The sequence below is a fragment of the Dipodomys spectabilis genome, unplaced genomic scaffold (genome assembly GCF_019054845.1).
Source record: "Dipodomys spectabilis isolate Male_0828 unplaced genomic scaffold, ASM1905484v1 ptg000009l, whole genome shotgun sequence".
NCBI classification, from domain to species: Eukaryota; Metazoa; Chordata; class Mammalia; order Rodentia; family Heteromyidae; genus Dipodomys; species Dipodomys spectabilis.
In genome coordinates, this window is record NW_024870686.1 from 23,009,264 (window position 1) to 23,027,771 (window position 18,508).

Here is an 18,508-nt window from a genome sequence, read left to right on the forward strand (position 1 = left end):
CTTAAGTTATCTGTGGCAGATGCTGGAAACGGAACCAGTGTACATTAGAAAAAAAACTTCTACTTGTGTTAGAAATTCAGTAGAATTATGAAATAAAAATCCAGTTAAATAAAAATTATCAAACCATTTACAAATACCATTGAATAGTTCAGAAAAAGATAACATATTATGTCATTTTCTACAATGTGACAGGTTATCTAACTTGGACTATGCAGTGTACAGGGTAGCAGATTCTACTGATAAACATTTCCTCTGAAAATAATTGTAACATTTTCTATTTAAATCTGTTTAATTCAACACCTTTAAAAATAACAATATGTTAAATTGATGTAATGTCACCCATTTAGTAATATAAGTTCAATTACTGTATTTTGAAACAAGGTGCTATAGCAGGTACTGTATTAAACTCTCACCTGGTTTTATTTAACTTTTAAATAAAGTAAGTTTTAGATGGTTTCAGTTTAACGATATGCCAATGTGCTTCATGGGCTTTTTTTAAGGTTCAAAATTTTAGCTTAATCTTTCTATATCATTGTCATTAAATGTCATAAAATTTCGGATACATGCAATCTTGAAAAGAATTAGGTACTGCCTTCATTTACTGGGTTTCTTCCCATCTTTGCCTGATGAGCTCTTTGTTAAACGAGAAGGAAAGAAGAGAAGATAGGGACTTAAGAGTAGGGGCAAATTTTATAGGAGGAATTTGGTAAAGAAGCTTGTGCTACATGCAGAATACAAGCAGGCAAATGGGAAAGAAAGGAAGTATCTAGAAAGCTTGCTCCGGTCTTCTAGATGGAAAGTGAAAGAACGTAAGTTATACTAAACATACACTTCCATTACTACATATTGTAAATCTTGATGAATGGACTATATAAAATCTTATTCTATATTATGTAAAATGAATTATTTTATTAATTAATGTTATTATTTAATTGTCTATAAATTACAGCAGCATTAGAGTGATCAACTATTATGTTTTATTGAAAATTACATTACTTTAGGATGAAATATTTCCTTTGCTTAAATGAGGTGATGTTTTAAGTTTCTTTTAAAAACCTCATTTATTCAAGGCATTCAACTGATGCCTACTAAATGCCCAACAGCATACAAAACTTTAAGAACATAAAGAGAAAGACTCTGTAAATGGAACCATGTACAGAGGCATTCTATCTTTATGAGATGCTTCACAAGAAAGGAAAAAAGCAGAATATGTAACAGAGTTTATACCATTAATTTAAGATTTGAAAGATAAGAAAAGTTCTCCAAACATGCAGTACAGGCAAATCAAAAAATTAGAGAAAGCAAAAGTCAAGACATATAAGTCTGAAATGTTTAGAAAATGCAGATTGTTTGGCATATCGGAATGTTCCAAAGGATCATAAATGATCACATAGGATCCTCAAATTCATACTATAAAGTTTGGGCCATTAGTATTACAGATTGAGTAACAAGTAAAGATGTAAAAGTTAGATTTCCATTGTAGATGATTAAGTACATTGAGGGATAAATTACAAGGAGCCATTAGGGCAGAGAAACTATTACAGAAAATTCTGTAACACAACAAGTAGGAAGATATAAAGAAGATATTGAAAGATGCGAAGTACTTAGAATCCAGATTATAAAGGTATTGCATGTGAGCAGAAGACTAACATTATCTGGTGGTACTGAGTTCTTGACTTTGGGCTTAAGTAAAAAGACAAGATTTGGGGTCACGAAGCTCTTGGCTTATCTATAAAAAGGAATTCAGGAGGCCACTGACCCTTTTAATTAGGAGCTAGTAAGAATGACTGAATGCAGCTAGGTGTTTACACCAATGTAGTTAAAAAGGTTTTCTTTTCCTCCTAAAGAATACCTCAAAATATAGCTGAAGTAATTTTGATTATTTCTAATAGGCCATCTACATTTTTCATCTGGTAAGATAATTTCTTCCTGTCAGATTTACTAATAATATAAACATTTTCAAAAAGTTTTAAAACTCAAATATAATAGAAATAACAAAAATAAGTAAATAGAATGCCAATATTGACTAAGTTCTAACTTTTCATGTGACAGTGACTGAAAACAAGTATTAAACAACTCATCTATTGTAATAAACAACCAGAAATAATTAGTATTATTTTACCTGGTAGATGTAGATGGCCAGCGTTGCACAATACGCAAACCTGTCTCCACTGGCAGCACATACATCTTTGTTCCATGGCTGACATCCGGCAGCCAGCAATCCCACTTGCCTTACCTGGGACATGTTTGCCTTTAAAAAAATTTTGAGGAAATGTCCGTCATTAGTATTATTTGATACATTTCTTCATCACTTTACATATTTCCTCAATGCTTGTATGCTCTGAAAAAAGAATCTGCTAGTATTTTTAAACTTAACTTCTATTTTCAGAGAAAAGCAGGTGAAGGTCCAAATGTATAGACCTCATGGCAGGCAATTCCAGTTAGGAGAAGGAAATGGTTCTAAAAATAACTGGTTATGTAGACTCCAAGCCAGGCTGGGAAATGTACAAGATATGATGGGACTATAATGAAAGAAAACGCGCATAGCCTCTCTAAATGATTTTATTTCTATGAAAGCCATGCTATGATGCCAGATGGGTGCCCCATCCCCCACATTGAAAGATCCTGAATTTTCTGGGATATGTATCAATTTACATTATTGGCGATTCATTCAAGGCAGCAAATTCAAATTTGAAATCCTATGACCCAATGTTGCGAGATGTGAAAATATCTTAGAACTTCATGGCTTTACAGCGACTGTTCATCCCCATAAATAAAAGCTACATGAAGTGCATTAGACAGATATACAAGCTGTGTTAAAAATATTCCTTATTGTTAGGAGAGGATAGAAGAAATCTGAAAAGTAATTTATATCTGAATAAAAATGACTTTTATTCAAAAATCAATGATGTTAAAGTAAACAACTCCAGAATGAAGATGGTATAATCAGCAGAAACTGCCCACGGCTGAGACTGAATGAGTAAGAAACAAGACTAAGCCATGCACAGGATGGACTGGAGGCAGGCACTTAATTTTAGGCCTCTTATTTCTTGCACTGAAAATATAGCTTGTGAACCTCATTTTCTACAAGATTCCTCTCAATTAATCTATGTATAAACTAAATTCTCAGACACTGAAAAAAAGGAATCACATAATGAGGCTGTTGATAAGTCTATGATCATATAGAAAACATCATTATCGAAAATCTTAGGCAAAATACCTATCTATGCAGAGTATTACACTACATAGTTATCCAATGAATAATAGTCAAGAAAAAATATTGTCAATAAATTACTGACAAAAAGTTTTAAAGCTAGAATCCAGACGATCATTAGCTTCTTTTCTCAGAGGAAACTTTTAATGCAGTAGACAGTCTAAACTTGCACTATCAATTTATCTCTTGTTCAGAATCCATTTTTCATTAGTAGGAACTTCATACTTTATTTTAAAATAGAAAATGCACATAACCTTAAAATATTTTATTCTGAGAAATTAAATTAAAAAATAACAGACATAATTAACTTTCAGTCCATACTTAGTGTTGACCAAATATTCAAACTATCCTACGAGCCTTATCTTAATGTCAAACACATCATCTGTAAAATGATCACATGCAAAACACACACACACACACACACACACACACACACACACACACAGTGCAAGTCACAGTGCAAGTCACCTGACCATTTGTTCAGTATAGTCGATGGAGTTTTCTATTCAATTTAGCTACCTTTCTAATGTATTACCCAGGAGCTTAAATGTGCTATCTTGAATTAATAATAACTAGTATTTCAAAAAATTAACTTTTATTATCTTCTTCCTTTTCAGTATTGGGGGAATCATGTAATGATAATAAACCGTCTCTCTTCTTCCTTTTAATGCTCATCAATTAGCAAATGATTATATTTTTCCCAGTGGATCATTAGCCTTTGTTAATTTAATTTATAAACTACATCCTTTTTTCCTTATTTGCTATTTCAATATATCCACCACAGGAATATAAAGTGAATTTATAAGTTTTCTTCTGTAGATGACACTGAGTAATACTGAGTACAACATAAAAAAGTTACTATATATCATTAATTGTGTATGTACACCATACTTAAAAATACTTCATCATGTGTTCAAGCAACTGTTAGTATTTGAAATACCTAGGATTTTTATGCACAAAGATTACAAAATACATTATACTACTATTGGTTTCATTAAGTGTTATCTATTCTTGCCAAAAAGATAAAATGAATGTCCCAAAGCATTTGTTATGTTTATTGTTGGCATGACCAAATGAATGACTGCATTGCTGAAAATTAAAAAAATATTCAATTGAAGGTACATTAATATATATGTATATACATACATTTGTGACAAGTAATATATTTCAGATAATTATTATAAGCCCTTTATCATCTTCACTTCAGAATTATAATCTGTGAATGACTTGAGTTTCTATGTGTGTTTGAAACATTTGTTCCTTCTGAAATAATCTTTTTTTGACCTAGAAATAACATATTTTACTGAAGAATTACTAAGCATTCAAGCTCACTGAATAATACATAAATATCAAATAGAGTCTATATTTCTTCTTGCTCAAGTTTTGGTCACTCCCTGTACAGATATAGGTATAAATGAAAGATCTCATTCTAAATAAAAATTGCTATGTGGATGTTGGCATTAGTTTCTTCTAAAAAATCCAACCTCTTATTCTTCAGGTTATGTGTAAATATAACTATATTCTTCTGAAATCACCATTTGGCATACAAGACTTTTTGAATATCTTTAAGTTTTACAAGAAGAAATAAATTAGATTTCTATGCTAAACACAAATTGGAAACGTAATTTTGAGAAATTATATTCAGATCTCAAAATCAGGAATTCTGGTTTTAGAGCAAAGAGGGAAAGATTTTGAGCCCTTATAATCTCCATGAATTGCTCCAAGTCACTTTAAAATAAAATATATTTTATTAAAAGATGCTTCCCAAATTAGACTATTCTCTATATCTTTTCCTAATGGAGAAGCACATAGACCACACTTAAAAAAAAAAAAAAAAAAAAAAAGCCTTATGGTTAAACAGCCAGGCACAGCTGGTGGCTCATACCTGTAATCCTAGCTACTCAGGAGTGTGAGATCTGAGGATAGTGGTTCAAAGCCATCCCAAGCAGGAAAGTTTGTGAGACTCTTTTCTCCAATAAACTACTCAAAAATCCTGAATTGGAGTTGTGACTCATGTGGTAGAGCACTTGCCTTGAGCAAAAGAATCTTAGTGACAGTGCCCAGACCCAGAATTCAACCTCTAGGACTAGCAAAAAGAAATAAACAACAACAACAAAAAAACCCAACAACTTTAGGAATGTACTTGCCACTATATTTTACATTAGTTGTAAATTACAAACAAAAGAGTGTGTCAGTTTTAAATTCACAAACTGAAACATTGTTTCATCATTTATGGATAAGGTTGGAATTTAGAATGGAAAGCTAATCACTAAATCTCAGTCTCTTTAACTGAAGGGTGCCTTAGGGTTCACGGTATGAGTATTACTCTCCAGATTTAGATATCATTGTCTGTAGATACTTTTACCAACTTATAAAGAAAAAGAAAAGGAATTTATCTGGAAAAAAATTAAAAGCCCAAGATATGCTATGCACTGCTGAGTATTCATAATTAAAAACGACTATCCTAATGAGAAAATATCTGTGATTGGTATGATCACAAAGCACAATTATGATGATAGAAAACAGAGAAGGGAAAAGGAAGGAAAATGAATTACTGCAAATCTTCAGAAGCATATGTCCTTGAATAACAATGAGGAAAATGTGGTCAAACTGCACAGACTTATTCTGGCTCTTTCCTTCACAAGTTAAAGAAAAGAAAACACGACACAATCTTCATTTATATACTAATAAGTTCTCCATTTAAAAGGTGAACTAGGAAAATAAAACTTATTTTTCTAAACTAAATCAAATTCAATGCCGTACATTTTTAAAAAGTTTTTTTCTCTTACAATAATAAATTAGAATACTATTTTCAAAAAACTATACCAGAGTTGCCATGGCAACAATGTAATTACTTCTGATATAATTAATTGATTTAGAATTTATCAGATGCAATAAGTTTCAAGTTTTGGCATTTCCTTTATAATGTTATAATTGCTGTTAGAATATATTTAATTAAATGTTTTATTTGTGCCAAATAATTTTCTTGGAAGTATTGCTATTTTCATGACTGATGAGTCTTTTACAAAACATTACTTATGAAACATACCTAAATCCAATCTAAAAACATTATTCCCGGCGCCCCCCACCCCCCCAGACTGGGGAGAGGGGAAACAACCTTTTCTTCAATATATAATTACAAATAACCTTATCAATCATCATCTTACTTCTACTTTTTAAATTATCTAATACTATCATAGTTACCCTCAGAATTCTGTACTGCAAATATGTCCACACAACAATGATAATATAGCTGCATGAGAATATAGCAGAGCATGAAAAAAATCACAGAACACCATAATTACAACATAAATAAATCTCTTACTCTTTGTAGTCCTTCATACCAATCATCTTGCTCAAACCAATGTGAAACGTAAGTCATCCAAGCCATAGAATGTTTCTATTTTAATCAAGGCAATTGGAAACTCGCCATCAGAATAGTCGGCACCTAAGGTAACAATGATGTATTTCAGCCAAAGAAGCTTTCTCAAAACCTCCTCTGTGAAATGATGTTCAGGACAAGGAATTAATACTGCACAAACATTTCAGCTAAAATAGTTTCAATAATTTACAAATAATATTTGCTAAAAGAATGCTAAATCTGAAAATAAAAGCCCATATTCAATTACAAAAAAATTAAATAATAATTGTTATAAAGTTCCACAGAGTACTGTACAAAATATTTTATCAGTTGTTAGCTTATATTCCAAAAAGTATCTTAAATTTGCTTCTGCAATAACTTGGTAAGTAACTTCTAAAATTACTGAGTTAAAAAAGTCTACAAAAAGAAATCTAAAAGAGAACGAGATGAGATCTTTCACCTTTAGGAGTTAGACATAAAGTTAGAAACTGAAAGCTCTTAGGTTAAAAAGTATACAATGATAATGTCAATCTTTTTATTTCTGTTTATTTCTGCTCATTAACTTGAGAGTTTTACACTTAGCTATTATTCATCACCTAACTGCCTCAGAAAATTTAGAATCATATCACTAAATATGCCAGTATGTTGAACAACAAACAAAAACCATATGAATTTTATTCACTCTGGAAGAAATCACTTACTAACTATTGTAAATAAAAATGTCTAGCCATACAGGAGAATACTTATATTTCAAAATATTTTCTATGACATTAAATGCTTTGAACATATTATCAGGTTCAAATTCATCTTTATCTGACCAAATTCTTCAAACTGGTCTGTTACTGGAGATCAAAAGAAAGAAGGACAAATAAAGGAACAAAGGAGGGAAGGGATAAAGGAAGAAGGGAAGGAAAAATAAAGAATAAAAAGAGGGAAGGGAGCCAGGTGCAAGTGGCTCAAGCCTGTAAGCCTCGCTACTCAAGAGGCTTAGATCTGAGGATCAGGTTCGAAGCCAGCCCAAGCAGGAAAGTCTGTGAGACGCTTACCTCCAATAAACTACTCAGAAAAAGCCAGAAGAGGCTGCGGGACAGAGCCCAGGCCCTGAGTTCTAGCCCCAGGACCAAAAAAAAAAAAAAAAAAAAAAAGGAGGGAGGAAGGACTGAAGGAGGAAGGACAAAGAAGTAGAAGGAACAGGAGAAATGAAAGAAAAGAGAGAGAGACTATGGAGGGAAGAAGGGAAAAGGGTGAAAGAAAGAAAGGCAGGGAGAAAAGATGGGGAATGGGAGAGAAAGAGACAGCGCAATTTGAATGGTTCCCCCTTCATATTATAAAACTAAAATACCTTTGTCCTAGCACATAATACACTTGTGCGAAATGTATTAGTGTAACTATTTATGAAAAGTGTTATCTCCACTGTGATTCATTATTCTTTACAAGTATTTTTGATAACACTTTCTTGAAATACTAGGGAGTGGACTCTTCTACAGGTAGCATCTGGTATGGGAACATTAGCTGAATTTCTTTATGTTGTTTTTTATCTTTCTAGAATCTAGATAATGTCTTCTCTACCCTAGCCTTCTAGTTTTATGCTTTTCTTTTTAAAGCCTATCTGATCATAGTAATGGATGCTCATCTGCTCCTACCTTATTCTACTCCTCTTTTTTTGTCTCTCATCTACTACTTATCCAATTTGATATTCAATTCTACATCTAAGTCCTGTCAAATGCATTTCTACTCTATTTTGAAAGTAGATGTAGCATTGGCCCAACTGCTCTAATGATGTTTCCACTTCTTTACTGATTACAGTTTCTCTCCTGATCCACTTAAACTTGTTTACCCATTGATAAAGCTGAACTGAATACAGAACATAATTATAAATGATACATGCAATCATCGAGTTCTATCCTTAGAATTTTTAGTTATTGTAAGATAGCAAGATTTGTATTTTACATTGCTTATAATTAAAAGAATACTCATTGGCATATGTAACAGAATAAGAGAAACCAAAAAATAAAAAATAAAAGAAAGAAAATGTCTTGTCAAGAAATGTACTCATTACCTTACTCATGTAACTGTAACCCCTCTGTACAGCATCTTTACAATAAAAGAAAAAGAAAAAAGAGAAAAAGAAAGAAAGAAAATGTCATAGTGTCACTCAAAATAAGGCCTCAGAATCAACATTGTAATCTAAGAGTTTGCATAAAATACAAAAGATACCATAACTATTCTAATATGCACTATGTAAAAGGAATTATACAGATAAAGTTAGACACTGACAATTAAGGTATTGAAATAAGATTTCTATCAGTGATGGCAATGGTGATACATAACTGATCCAGATATAATCTTAGAGGACTATCCACAAAATATAAAAAGGTATTCCAGTTGGTAACAATAGGTACTATGTGAAAGATACTAAACAGTGTTTTAGTTGAACCATCCACAATGCTGCTGGACATTTAAAGAAGGCTTTTTCCCACAAATTCTGTACAAATTTACAGTGTTGTTGCTACTATATGCATTCAACTTAAAAACAAAAAGATTAGAAAGTAATAGATCTCTTCCACTATATTCTGGAAGTCTGTCCAAAGAACAACAAAACAACAACAAAAAGTCTTCCACACGGTATGGAGAAACAGAGTTTTGCTTCATTTTTCATTTTTGTTGTCAAGATTAAAGTGAAATGTTTAGAATTATTACACACAGGGAATGAAAACTCATGGTAAATATATTTAAGTATTTAACAAAGCAACAATCCAACACATAGCCAAAAATACTTCTCAGTTTTAGATACTAGGTATTTAGGAAAATTTAAAAGACAATGATAAGAATGGATTTCTCATTTATAAATATAATCAAAAGACAGTTGTTTATCTTGCTATTTAAAAAGAGTTAGACTCAAAATATAACGAAGAATTTGAATAAAAACGTTAATTTGTAAACAAACATGAAAAAACACATCATGAGACAAGTTTTTAAATATTAATATTTGAAACTATCTATGCAAATAACTAAATGGCATACTAGTTAAACGTCCATAGGAAATGAAATGTTTTTAATGTATTTACATTTTTAGAACTTCACCAATCACTTCTCAAGTCATTCATTCATTCAATAAATATTTACTGAGTAGTAGTCTATATAAGACAAGTATGAAGGAAGAAAACACTTATCACAACCAGTGAAAGTCCCATCTGGCTAGCACTTTAACTCGTATAGGAGAGAATCCATAGGTGACCAAAAGAAATAAATAAATGATATACAAGAGAACGCTTGATGTCAGAAAACAATAAGTATAGGGAAAGACAATGAGAGGTTTTGACTCAAGGTCTCCTATTATAGTCTTTTAAAATCACATCACATTTGGTACTGACCAAACATCTGAAAGGAAATGGGAGGTCAAAACATAATCATTTCTGTTCAAAATGTCTGCTAGACAGAGGGAGGAACAACAGCAAATATTGTGGTCTTGTTTCTAGAAATTTAGTAATGATGTATGAAATGTGTCAAAAAAGGTCAGATATTTGAGGAGGTAGAGATTCAAGAATATTGTGTTGAAGCCGGGCGCTGATGGTTCACGCCTGTAATCCTAGCTACTCAGGAGGCTGAGATCTGAGGATCGCGGTTCAAAGCCAGCCCGGGCAGGAGAGACCGTAAGACTCCTATCTCCAATAAACCACCAGAAAAACCGGAAGTGGCTCTGTAGCTCAAGTGGTAGAGCGCTTGCCTTGAGCTGAAGAGCTGAGGGACAGCGCCCAGGCCCAGAGTTCAAGCCCCATGACCGACAAAAAAAAAAGAATATTGTGTTGAACTCACCTTTATAATATTTGGGATTTTTATAATTTTCTAAATAAACAGAAATGTATTAGCTTTATTATGAAAATACATCACTAGAATCAATGTATAAAGTTTGACTGTGATCGGAGCCTTGCCACAAATATTTTATATAATGATATAATTGGCATATAATAATTGTCTCAAAAAAACTGAAAAGTATAAAAATTGGAAGGAAATTTTAAAGTATCAGCCATTTGATCCCTAACAGAAAATCTTCCTATTTAAAAAATCTGTAATTTGAAATAAGCAATATTATTCTCACTGTAATATATAGTCATATTTATTATGATTAATTAAAAAAATCTCACTTTGACTTGAGGTGTTTTATTCAAATAATTCATAACACAATTGTGCATCAGAATCTAGGGGTAAAGAGTTGTTAGTATTACCCCCTGATGAGTCATATGCACAGTAAAATTTAAGAACGATTGTCTCAATGAGATAATTTAGCAGAAAAACTATGTATAACATCTTCTATTAACATAGATTAATCTCATACATTTCTGTTATTCTTGAGTCTAATTTTTCCATATTTAGCATAATGTTGTATCTACGCATTCTCACTATGTGTCAAATGGTAATGTTCTTAAAAGATTAGCTGGTAAAATGGGTCACAGTAAGTACCGTATTAGCCTACATTAAAATTCTAAATTAGGTAACATGTAGAAAAGACCACTGTTATTATAGCAGTTTTAGTCTAAGCTTGCAAAATAACCATTTACACCTATCCAGATTCCAATTTAGTCAGCAAAACCTGGGATTTTTATACAAAATTAAGGGCTGTAAGACAGAATAGTAAAAGATTGATTCAAAAACATTACAGCTGTTTTCACCATCCATCTACATAAACTCATCTTTACACTTTCCTATATTTTAACCACTAAAAACAGATTTGTTTGAACTATGGTGTTATCTTGGTCTTTGGAAGATGCAATCACAAAGATTGCATCTTTGTGATGCAATATGGAAATACTGTTTGACCTGACTGCAGAAGTAATCTACTTTGCTTAAACAAGCTTATTCACAATACCTTCAGTGTGACCAATCTGAGAGTCAGGCAAAGAAAAATGGAGGTGAGAGAAATCACATATTCGATTGTAAAGTAAGATGGGAGAAGTTAAATATGTTATTGACAGAAGAGTATGAAATAAAACCAGTATTTGTCATAAAAGATACGGGATTGTTTCTTACATAACGCTTAATGAAAAAAGAGCCTCCTTTTTATAAATAGAATCATTCTTCAGGAAGGATAACTTAAGGAACTCTGGTACAAATTATTCTGTTAATGTGAAGAACCTTGTTCCTTTCTAACCTAATTTGTTAATTGAGTGTTGCATGAGTTTTTAAAGCCCACTGAGCCTCTATGCTTAAAACTATTTGTGAAACTCAGATTCCCATTTGGCAGAAACTAGTTAGTGCTGGTATTTTCATATTCTGGGAAAGGGTGCTAATGATTATTTGGGGAAGTAAACTGAGAAACTCCAAATGGGAATCTGAAAGCTTAAAACTTAAAATAGCTACCTAAAACTGCTAAATTTGAAAATGTGAGTGGTGTGCTGGTGGCTCACACTTGTAATCAGAACTACTTAAGATGCTGAGGTCTGAGGATCACACTCAAAGCCAGGCAGGGCAGAAAAGTCTGTGAGGCTCTACCTCCTATAAACTACTCAGAAAAAGCCAGAAGTGGCACTGTGGCTCAAGTGGTACAGCACTAGCCTTGAGCAAAAGAAGCTCAAGGACACAGCCTAGGCCCTGAGTTCAAGCCCCAGAACTTGCACAAAAACAAAAAAGCCAGAAGTGTATATATATCCGGTATTTTGACAGAAGCCTAAAATAAGTCCTAAAGTTTGCTAAGAGTTTTCTTTATCTGCTACTGTAGGAGGCCTATGCGTAGATCAGGCAGGTTACTAATCTACTTTCTAGTCTACTCATCAAAAACTATGTTCTTAATAAACAAAAATGTTCCCCAATCATCAACATGCAATTAAATATGAAGGTGAGACATTACATTCAAATAAAACTACATTTGTAATAGGAAGGTTAGAGAAATATGTCCACTATTATATTTATCTAGTAGTTCATGGTATGTCCAAGTCAAGCCTCAGAAGTAGAATGCTACATGGACATTACTAGCTTGAGAAGTGACCAAGTCCAGTGTCATAATGTACTTGACACCAATACTTCCAACACTCTGCCTTTCAAAAGACTTACTTGAAGCTTGTTAAAACACAGATTCCCTGACCTATCCCTCAGGAATTCTCACTTCAAAGGTGTGTAGCCAGGTAATATACAAGTCTAACAAGCTCCCAGGAGATGCTTCAGCTGTTAGGAAAGTAACTGTTTAGTAACACAGCTCCTGATGGAATCTAGCACTTAAGGGGGAAAAACGCTTAGAAAATAAATGCCTGAAACTTCAAGATTTTACGTACCTAAGGGTAACCCTAACTAGGCTTCAGTGGAGACTTCCAAAAGCATCTTCATTTTAATATAATATATTTAACATCTAAATAAATGTATTTTGTGTATTATGTACATTTTAGTGTTTTAAGTATTATGTACATGTGTGAGGTACATTGGGATAAGCAACTTCTAAAGTAACCAGATGAGAAATTGCATTGACTTCACAAGCAAATCAATACATTTTATGAATTTTAAGAAGGCACTTGCTATTTTCAGTATATTATTCATATAAGACAAAACATGTATGTTATACAGTTATTTATTTTTATACAGTTTTATAAGTTATTATTTATAGTTATTTATATTTTAAAATATAAAGTGATTTAAACTTTAATTATTTAAACTTTTGAGTTAGGAGCTTGAAGAATTTTCATGCAAAATAAAGTGATCGCAGTAATATACTATGTAAATCTTGAGAGTAACTGTTTAATACTAAGTATTAGACTAGGTGGTTGTAGACCAGCTTTCCTATCACTAATTTGGAAAAAACATAATTGTTACATGATTGATCCTCACTTACAGAACAATGTTAAAACAAGACTTGGTGCTCTCTAAGACTTCTAGATTAAATTCTGAAAAGGCTTGACCACATCTATTGTTACCTTTAAGAAAAACATTGTGTAACTTTCACAGTAAAAGTCATTCAAAGTGTATGTTTATTAAAACTAATCAATTCAATACTGCTTTTACTTTTATTCACCAATTAAATAGTGCACAGGACTGCTTGTGAATTGTTTGTATTAAAATACTGAGACTTATTTATTGTATTATTGAATAAATTTTGTATTGTTTATTATATTAATGAGAATTATTTTATAATTTCCTATTAGAATGTATGATTTTGTATGTGTGATATAAAATTAAAATTATACATCCTGGTAACAAATTTCTTGGTATAGGAACATATGCTCACAAGTTCAAGTGATAAAAATTTGAAAAGTAAAACAAGTCTAAACATAAAATTGTTTATGAACTCTGTTGTGAGTTCATCTCTTCTGAGCATTTGAAATTAGAAACAAGCATTGAATGCTGTAAACATCTTCACTGATACAAGAGAAAAATTACTTGATGTGTCTTTTGCCAGGATTTTCCTAACATGAGAATCAACAAATATCATGTTAATAGCAAAACAATGATGAATTCTCTCCTATATTATCTTACTACAGAAGATTTACATTGTTGCTTACTTCTAGTTCTAAGAGTGCACAATCCCAGAATTTTAGTAGATAATTAACCTAAAAGATTGTATTATATAAGTACAACTACAGTAATAAAAAATGATACTTGTCATTTCATGCAAAAAGAAGTTATTTTAAGGAGCCAATGATGAAGTGCTAGCTACCATTCCAAGTTCAAGTGTTCAGGCTCCCTTTCTTCTTATACACACACACATACATACACACACACATACATACACACCCACCCACATGTATATATGGAGTAAGGACCAGTCTATGTGAAATATTTAAATTTCTCTTCAATCATATTTGTCAAGTACTGATCAGTGAACACTTTTATTGTGATAGCCCATGCTTTACCAGGTGAACTTTAAAACTTTTTAATTCATCTTTTACACTGATTATTTTTTAGTATTTCCTTACTAATTCGTTACTTATAAAAGTTACAATTCTTCCAAACCTTTTAAACCCAAAGATGACTTATTTATTATATGTTCTGTAGATTCTCTGGAGAATTTCTAATTTTTTTAAGGATCCATACCTAATCTCTTCTCATAAAAAGGTTTAGTCTCATTAACAGTGAAGGAATAATGGCCACACTATCATCACAAAACAAGTGGTTTGGATGTGAGACCAATTCTTAGTTTGTTATCTCTGATACAAAAGAAAAGGGTCCTCAGTTAATACAAACCCCTCCTCAACCTCCTCCTAAGATTAAAATGCTCTCAATAAAACCTTTCTTCATGAAGACAAAGTCACATGACTTCACTTTAGTATGTCAAACTTCCGAATGGAACAAATGTACAAAATGTAAAATGAGACCATTCACAAGTTGGACAGTGTAGGGGTGATGCTTGCATATAATAAACATCATTACTGTGAATGGTTAAGCTGATTACAATCTGATATAATGAGTCTGGCTAGTGAAACTTTTTTACATATGCCACATTTCAAATCATACAAGAAGAAAATACAAATCCTTCTAATGGTTGGAAATTTTGTGTTAGTCTTTATTACAATGTTTAGGAAAATAATAATGGATTTGGGGGGAATTTGTCCATGTTGTTAATGAAGACAAGCTAATCATTCATGTTGGACTGCTAGTTCTCAGTCAAGTGAAGCAAGAAACATACAAGCAAGCAAACATAAAATGGTTCCTACTATTCTTTGCGTAAATTAAAAACTACTATTGCCTATCTATGCTCAGGCTAAGGGCCACAAACTAGCGTTCTTAGAAATCAGCAACAACATAAACACTCCAGCCCTAGTAGTATTCCCTTTATTAGAAGCAAAGGAGTTTTAAAAGTCAGATCAATATAAATACTAAAATTTGACAATTCTTTATATATAATGTTTTGTTTGTGCAATTCACTCAAGAAATACATGACTTTTCTTTCCATGTATGTTCTTGGAAACAGGTCACTATTTTCTCCAATTCAGAAAAATTCTCAGGAACTCTTGATGTCTTCAATGTCCTTAAACTACTGTTTATTACATGACTCTGAATAAACCACTGAAGCATACTTGCAAAATTTTATTGAGCTGACAACTTTTCATAGTCACTCAATGAGTACATTGGATCTTAGATCATAGAACAGCAAAAGTCATGAAACCTCTTGTGTCAGACTTCTGCTTTCAAACATAACTGTATTTTTTCATGAGCATGCAGGCCAGTCAGGCAAAATCTCAACAGGATGCCACAGACAGCATTTTCTACTATGTTATAATCACTACCTGTCCAGCATCAATCCTTCTCAAACAGAAGGATGACAGTCCATAAATCACAAATGCATAGGATGTTTCAACTCCTATTGAGCTTACATTTATAAACTTTCATTCATTCATTTCATCCAACAAGTTCTGTAATAGAAATGCTTTTATAGTACTTAAACAGTCCTTATAATCTCATCATGTTGAGTTTTAAATGGATTCTTTTAAACAGTGAATTTGAGGGTTTGGGGTTAGTTTATATTTGAAGTATACTTCTGAATGACTTAGAAATGTATCATATCGCTCTTAAAGTCCTTGTATATATACATACATACATGTATATGAAAAATGTGATTTTTTTAAATACATGATCGAACTTTTCACCAAATTTTATTCCAAGCAATTGCTTTAAACCAACATACTTTTAAAGCCAGTTTAAATTTTTTTCCTTGTAACGTTTGCATGCAAGAGTATGAGTGTTGGGGGACAAAGATTGCAACTTTAATATTTACTTAACATGAGATTCTTGTTTTAGATTGAATATTGACTTTAAATAAATCTCTTTTAACCAAAGCATTCTCGGTACAACCCTAATACTAAAAGCATCTTTGAAGTGAGGTAAGTAATCTCTCCAGAAGTGTCTGTGGGAGCTCACTGATGAGAATTAACCACCTAGGCTTTAGACATGCACAAAATTCACAGCCTCGAGCACTAAAAAGCACTACCTCTAGAAATCGTGACCGGGTACACTCAGTGTGGCTGACATCGTGACCGGGTACACTCAGGGTGGCTGACATCGTGACAGGGTACACTCAGGGTGGCTGACATCGTGACAGTGTACACTCAGGGTGGCTGACATACGGGGATCTGGCTTCTGGCTGTGGCTTGTTAATCATCAGGGGATTAATCAGGCAGCTTGGTGTGCAAAGCCCCTTGGGACGCACTAAACCCCAGTCTGCCATCGGGAGCCTTCACAGGTTCCCTTCGATGCCTCCAGCACCAACAATCGCCCACCAGTCCCTGTTCCGCAGCCACTGGCCAGGGCCCCTCACCTGAGGCCCGCCTCACCTGCGCGTCTCCTCACCTGGGTCCCCCGCCCTCGGCCCGCAGCCCCTGGGCTCTTACCTGGAGGAGGCAAGACCGAGGCCGCAGTAGTGGACAGTGGGAGGTGCTGAAGCAGGCACAGTGTCAATGCCAGACCCGCCCGGCCCCGCCCTGCCCCGCCCGGCCCCGCCGCGCCCCGCCCCGCCCCGCCCCACCCCGCCAGGCCCAGCCCGCCTATTCCGAGGGGCGGGAAATCACACTCTGCTGAGGCCGACTCCGGGCGCGCCCCGCGTGGAAGGAGGGGTGCTCTCCAGGCCCCGCCTCCAACATCCACGTGACAGGCATGCCTGGCGTTGATTGGCGCACCTGGGAAGAGGAGGCGGAAGTAACCGGTTACCCTGGAGACTAGGCGGTGGGTGAGGTGGTTACCTGGCAACAGGGAGGCCGTGGTGAAGATACAGTACCCAGGCTTCGGGACAAATCTTGAGAGATTTGCAGAGAGATTCTAAGTGGAGAAAAACTGTGAGCGTTGTCACCACAGTTACCATTCCATACGGAGTCTATACTGAACTTTCTAGGAAAATGAGAGATAGATAAATGATAGGTAGGTAGATAGATGGATGGATAGATAGAAAGATAGATAGATAGATAGATAGCAATTCATCCCTCCTCCTTGGGTATCCCTCTTCCTTGGAGGAGGAAAATGAGCCTTTCAGGGCTAGCTTGGCAAAATTTTGGAAAGGGTGTGCAGAATGTTTGTCCCACACTTCTTACTGTCTGAGTGGACTCAAGTATCTCCACTGGAAATCTCTGTGGATGAGATTTGCTGATGGAGCTGTTTGTAGTTAATAGTTCTCAGTGTGCAAAACACATGTTTTCCCTGTGGAATCTGGTTGAATGGAAATGCTTAGTGCCCGTTGTTCCTATTAGATTTTTCATATCTCTGTGATCTATCTAGGGCCTTAATACAAAACACTGGAAAACAATAGGCGGCCTTTCTATCTTGAGAATACAGTGCACTGAACAGTGAATACAGTGAACTTTAATTATAGCACAAGCATCTTACTTTCTCGAGCAGCGCATCATTCTTCTGTTCCAAGATATTTTCTGCAGAGTATTCCCTAGGGATTTTGCAAATTAAAATTTACTTATGTTGACTTTCTGTGTAGACAATAAATTTGTTAAAAGCTGAAGTGGTGCTGTGGCTTCAGGGGTACAGCACTTGCCTTGAGCTGAAGAGTTCAAGGACAGCACCCAGGCCCAGAGTTCAGGCCCCATTTCTGAAAAAAAAAAGCCTAAGATACTTCATTCTTCTTTTGGATGACTGGGGTGTGAACTTGTGCTTCTAGGCAGGTGCTGGGAAGCCAAGCTACACCTCAAAGGCCTTCTTGTAACTGGCTGGTCTCACTCACTTCCAGAGGTGCCCACCTGGACTGTTCTCCTGCTTTAATTTACATGACAGGCTAAAGCCACCATGCCCAGATTCTTCCGTAGTGATGGAATCGCCTGAACTTCTCTGATTTTCCCCAGTCTTCGCCTCAGTTACAAATGTGAGCCACCAGTACCTGCCTACAAACTAGTATCCTACAACTCTGCTTCCTATGTTTTAAAAAGGCAACTGATGAATCTCAGGTTTTGACGAGTCAATGTTGGATGACTGGATGGATAGAGAAATCAATAAGCTAGTATACATTTTACCAGTAA

At 34.2% G+C, this 18,508-nt stretch overlaps 1 protein-coding gene across 5 annotated transcripts in view; it reads right to left on the reverse strand.

Moving 5' to 3' along the window:
- Window positions 1–6,625, reverse strand: part of Wdr17 (WD repeat domain 17) — a 55,457-nt gene extending 48,832 nt beyond the window's left edge. For 4 of the 5 annotated variants that reach the window (XM_042701356.1, XM_042701342.1, XM_042701349.1 and 1 more), the window contains exons 1-2: window positions 6,540–6,625; window positions 2,123–2,251 (exon numbers count right to left, since the gene is read on the reverse strand). In XM_042701356.1, the coding sequence (XP_042557290.1) occupies window positions 2,123–2,251; window positions 6,540–6,605 (195 nt within the window). In that variant the 5' untranslated portion in view covers window positions 6,606–6,625. Of the gene's footprint in view, window positions 1–2,122; window positions 2,252–6,539 lie in introns of those variants that run through there. The other variant, XM_042701364.1, reaches the window with a different exon arrangement.
- Window positions 6,626–18,508: the final 11,883 nt, after the last annotated feature.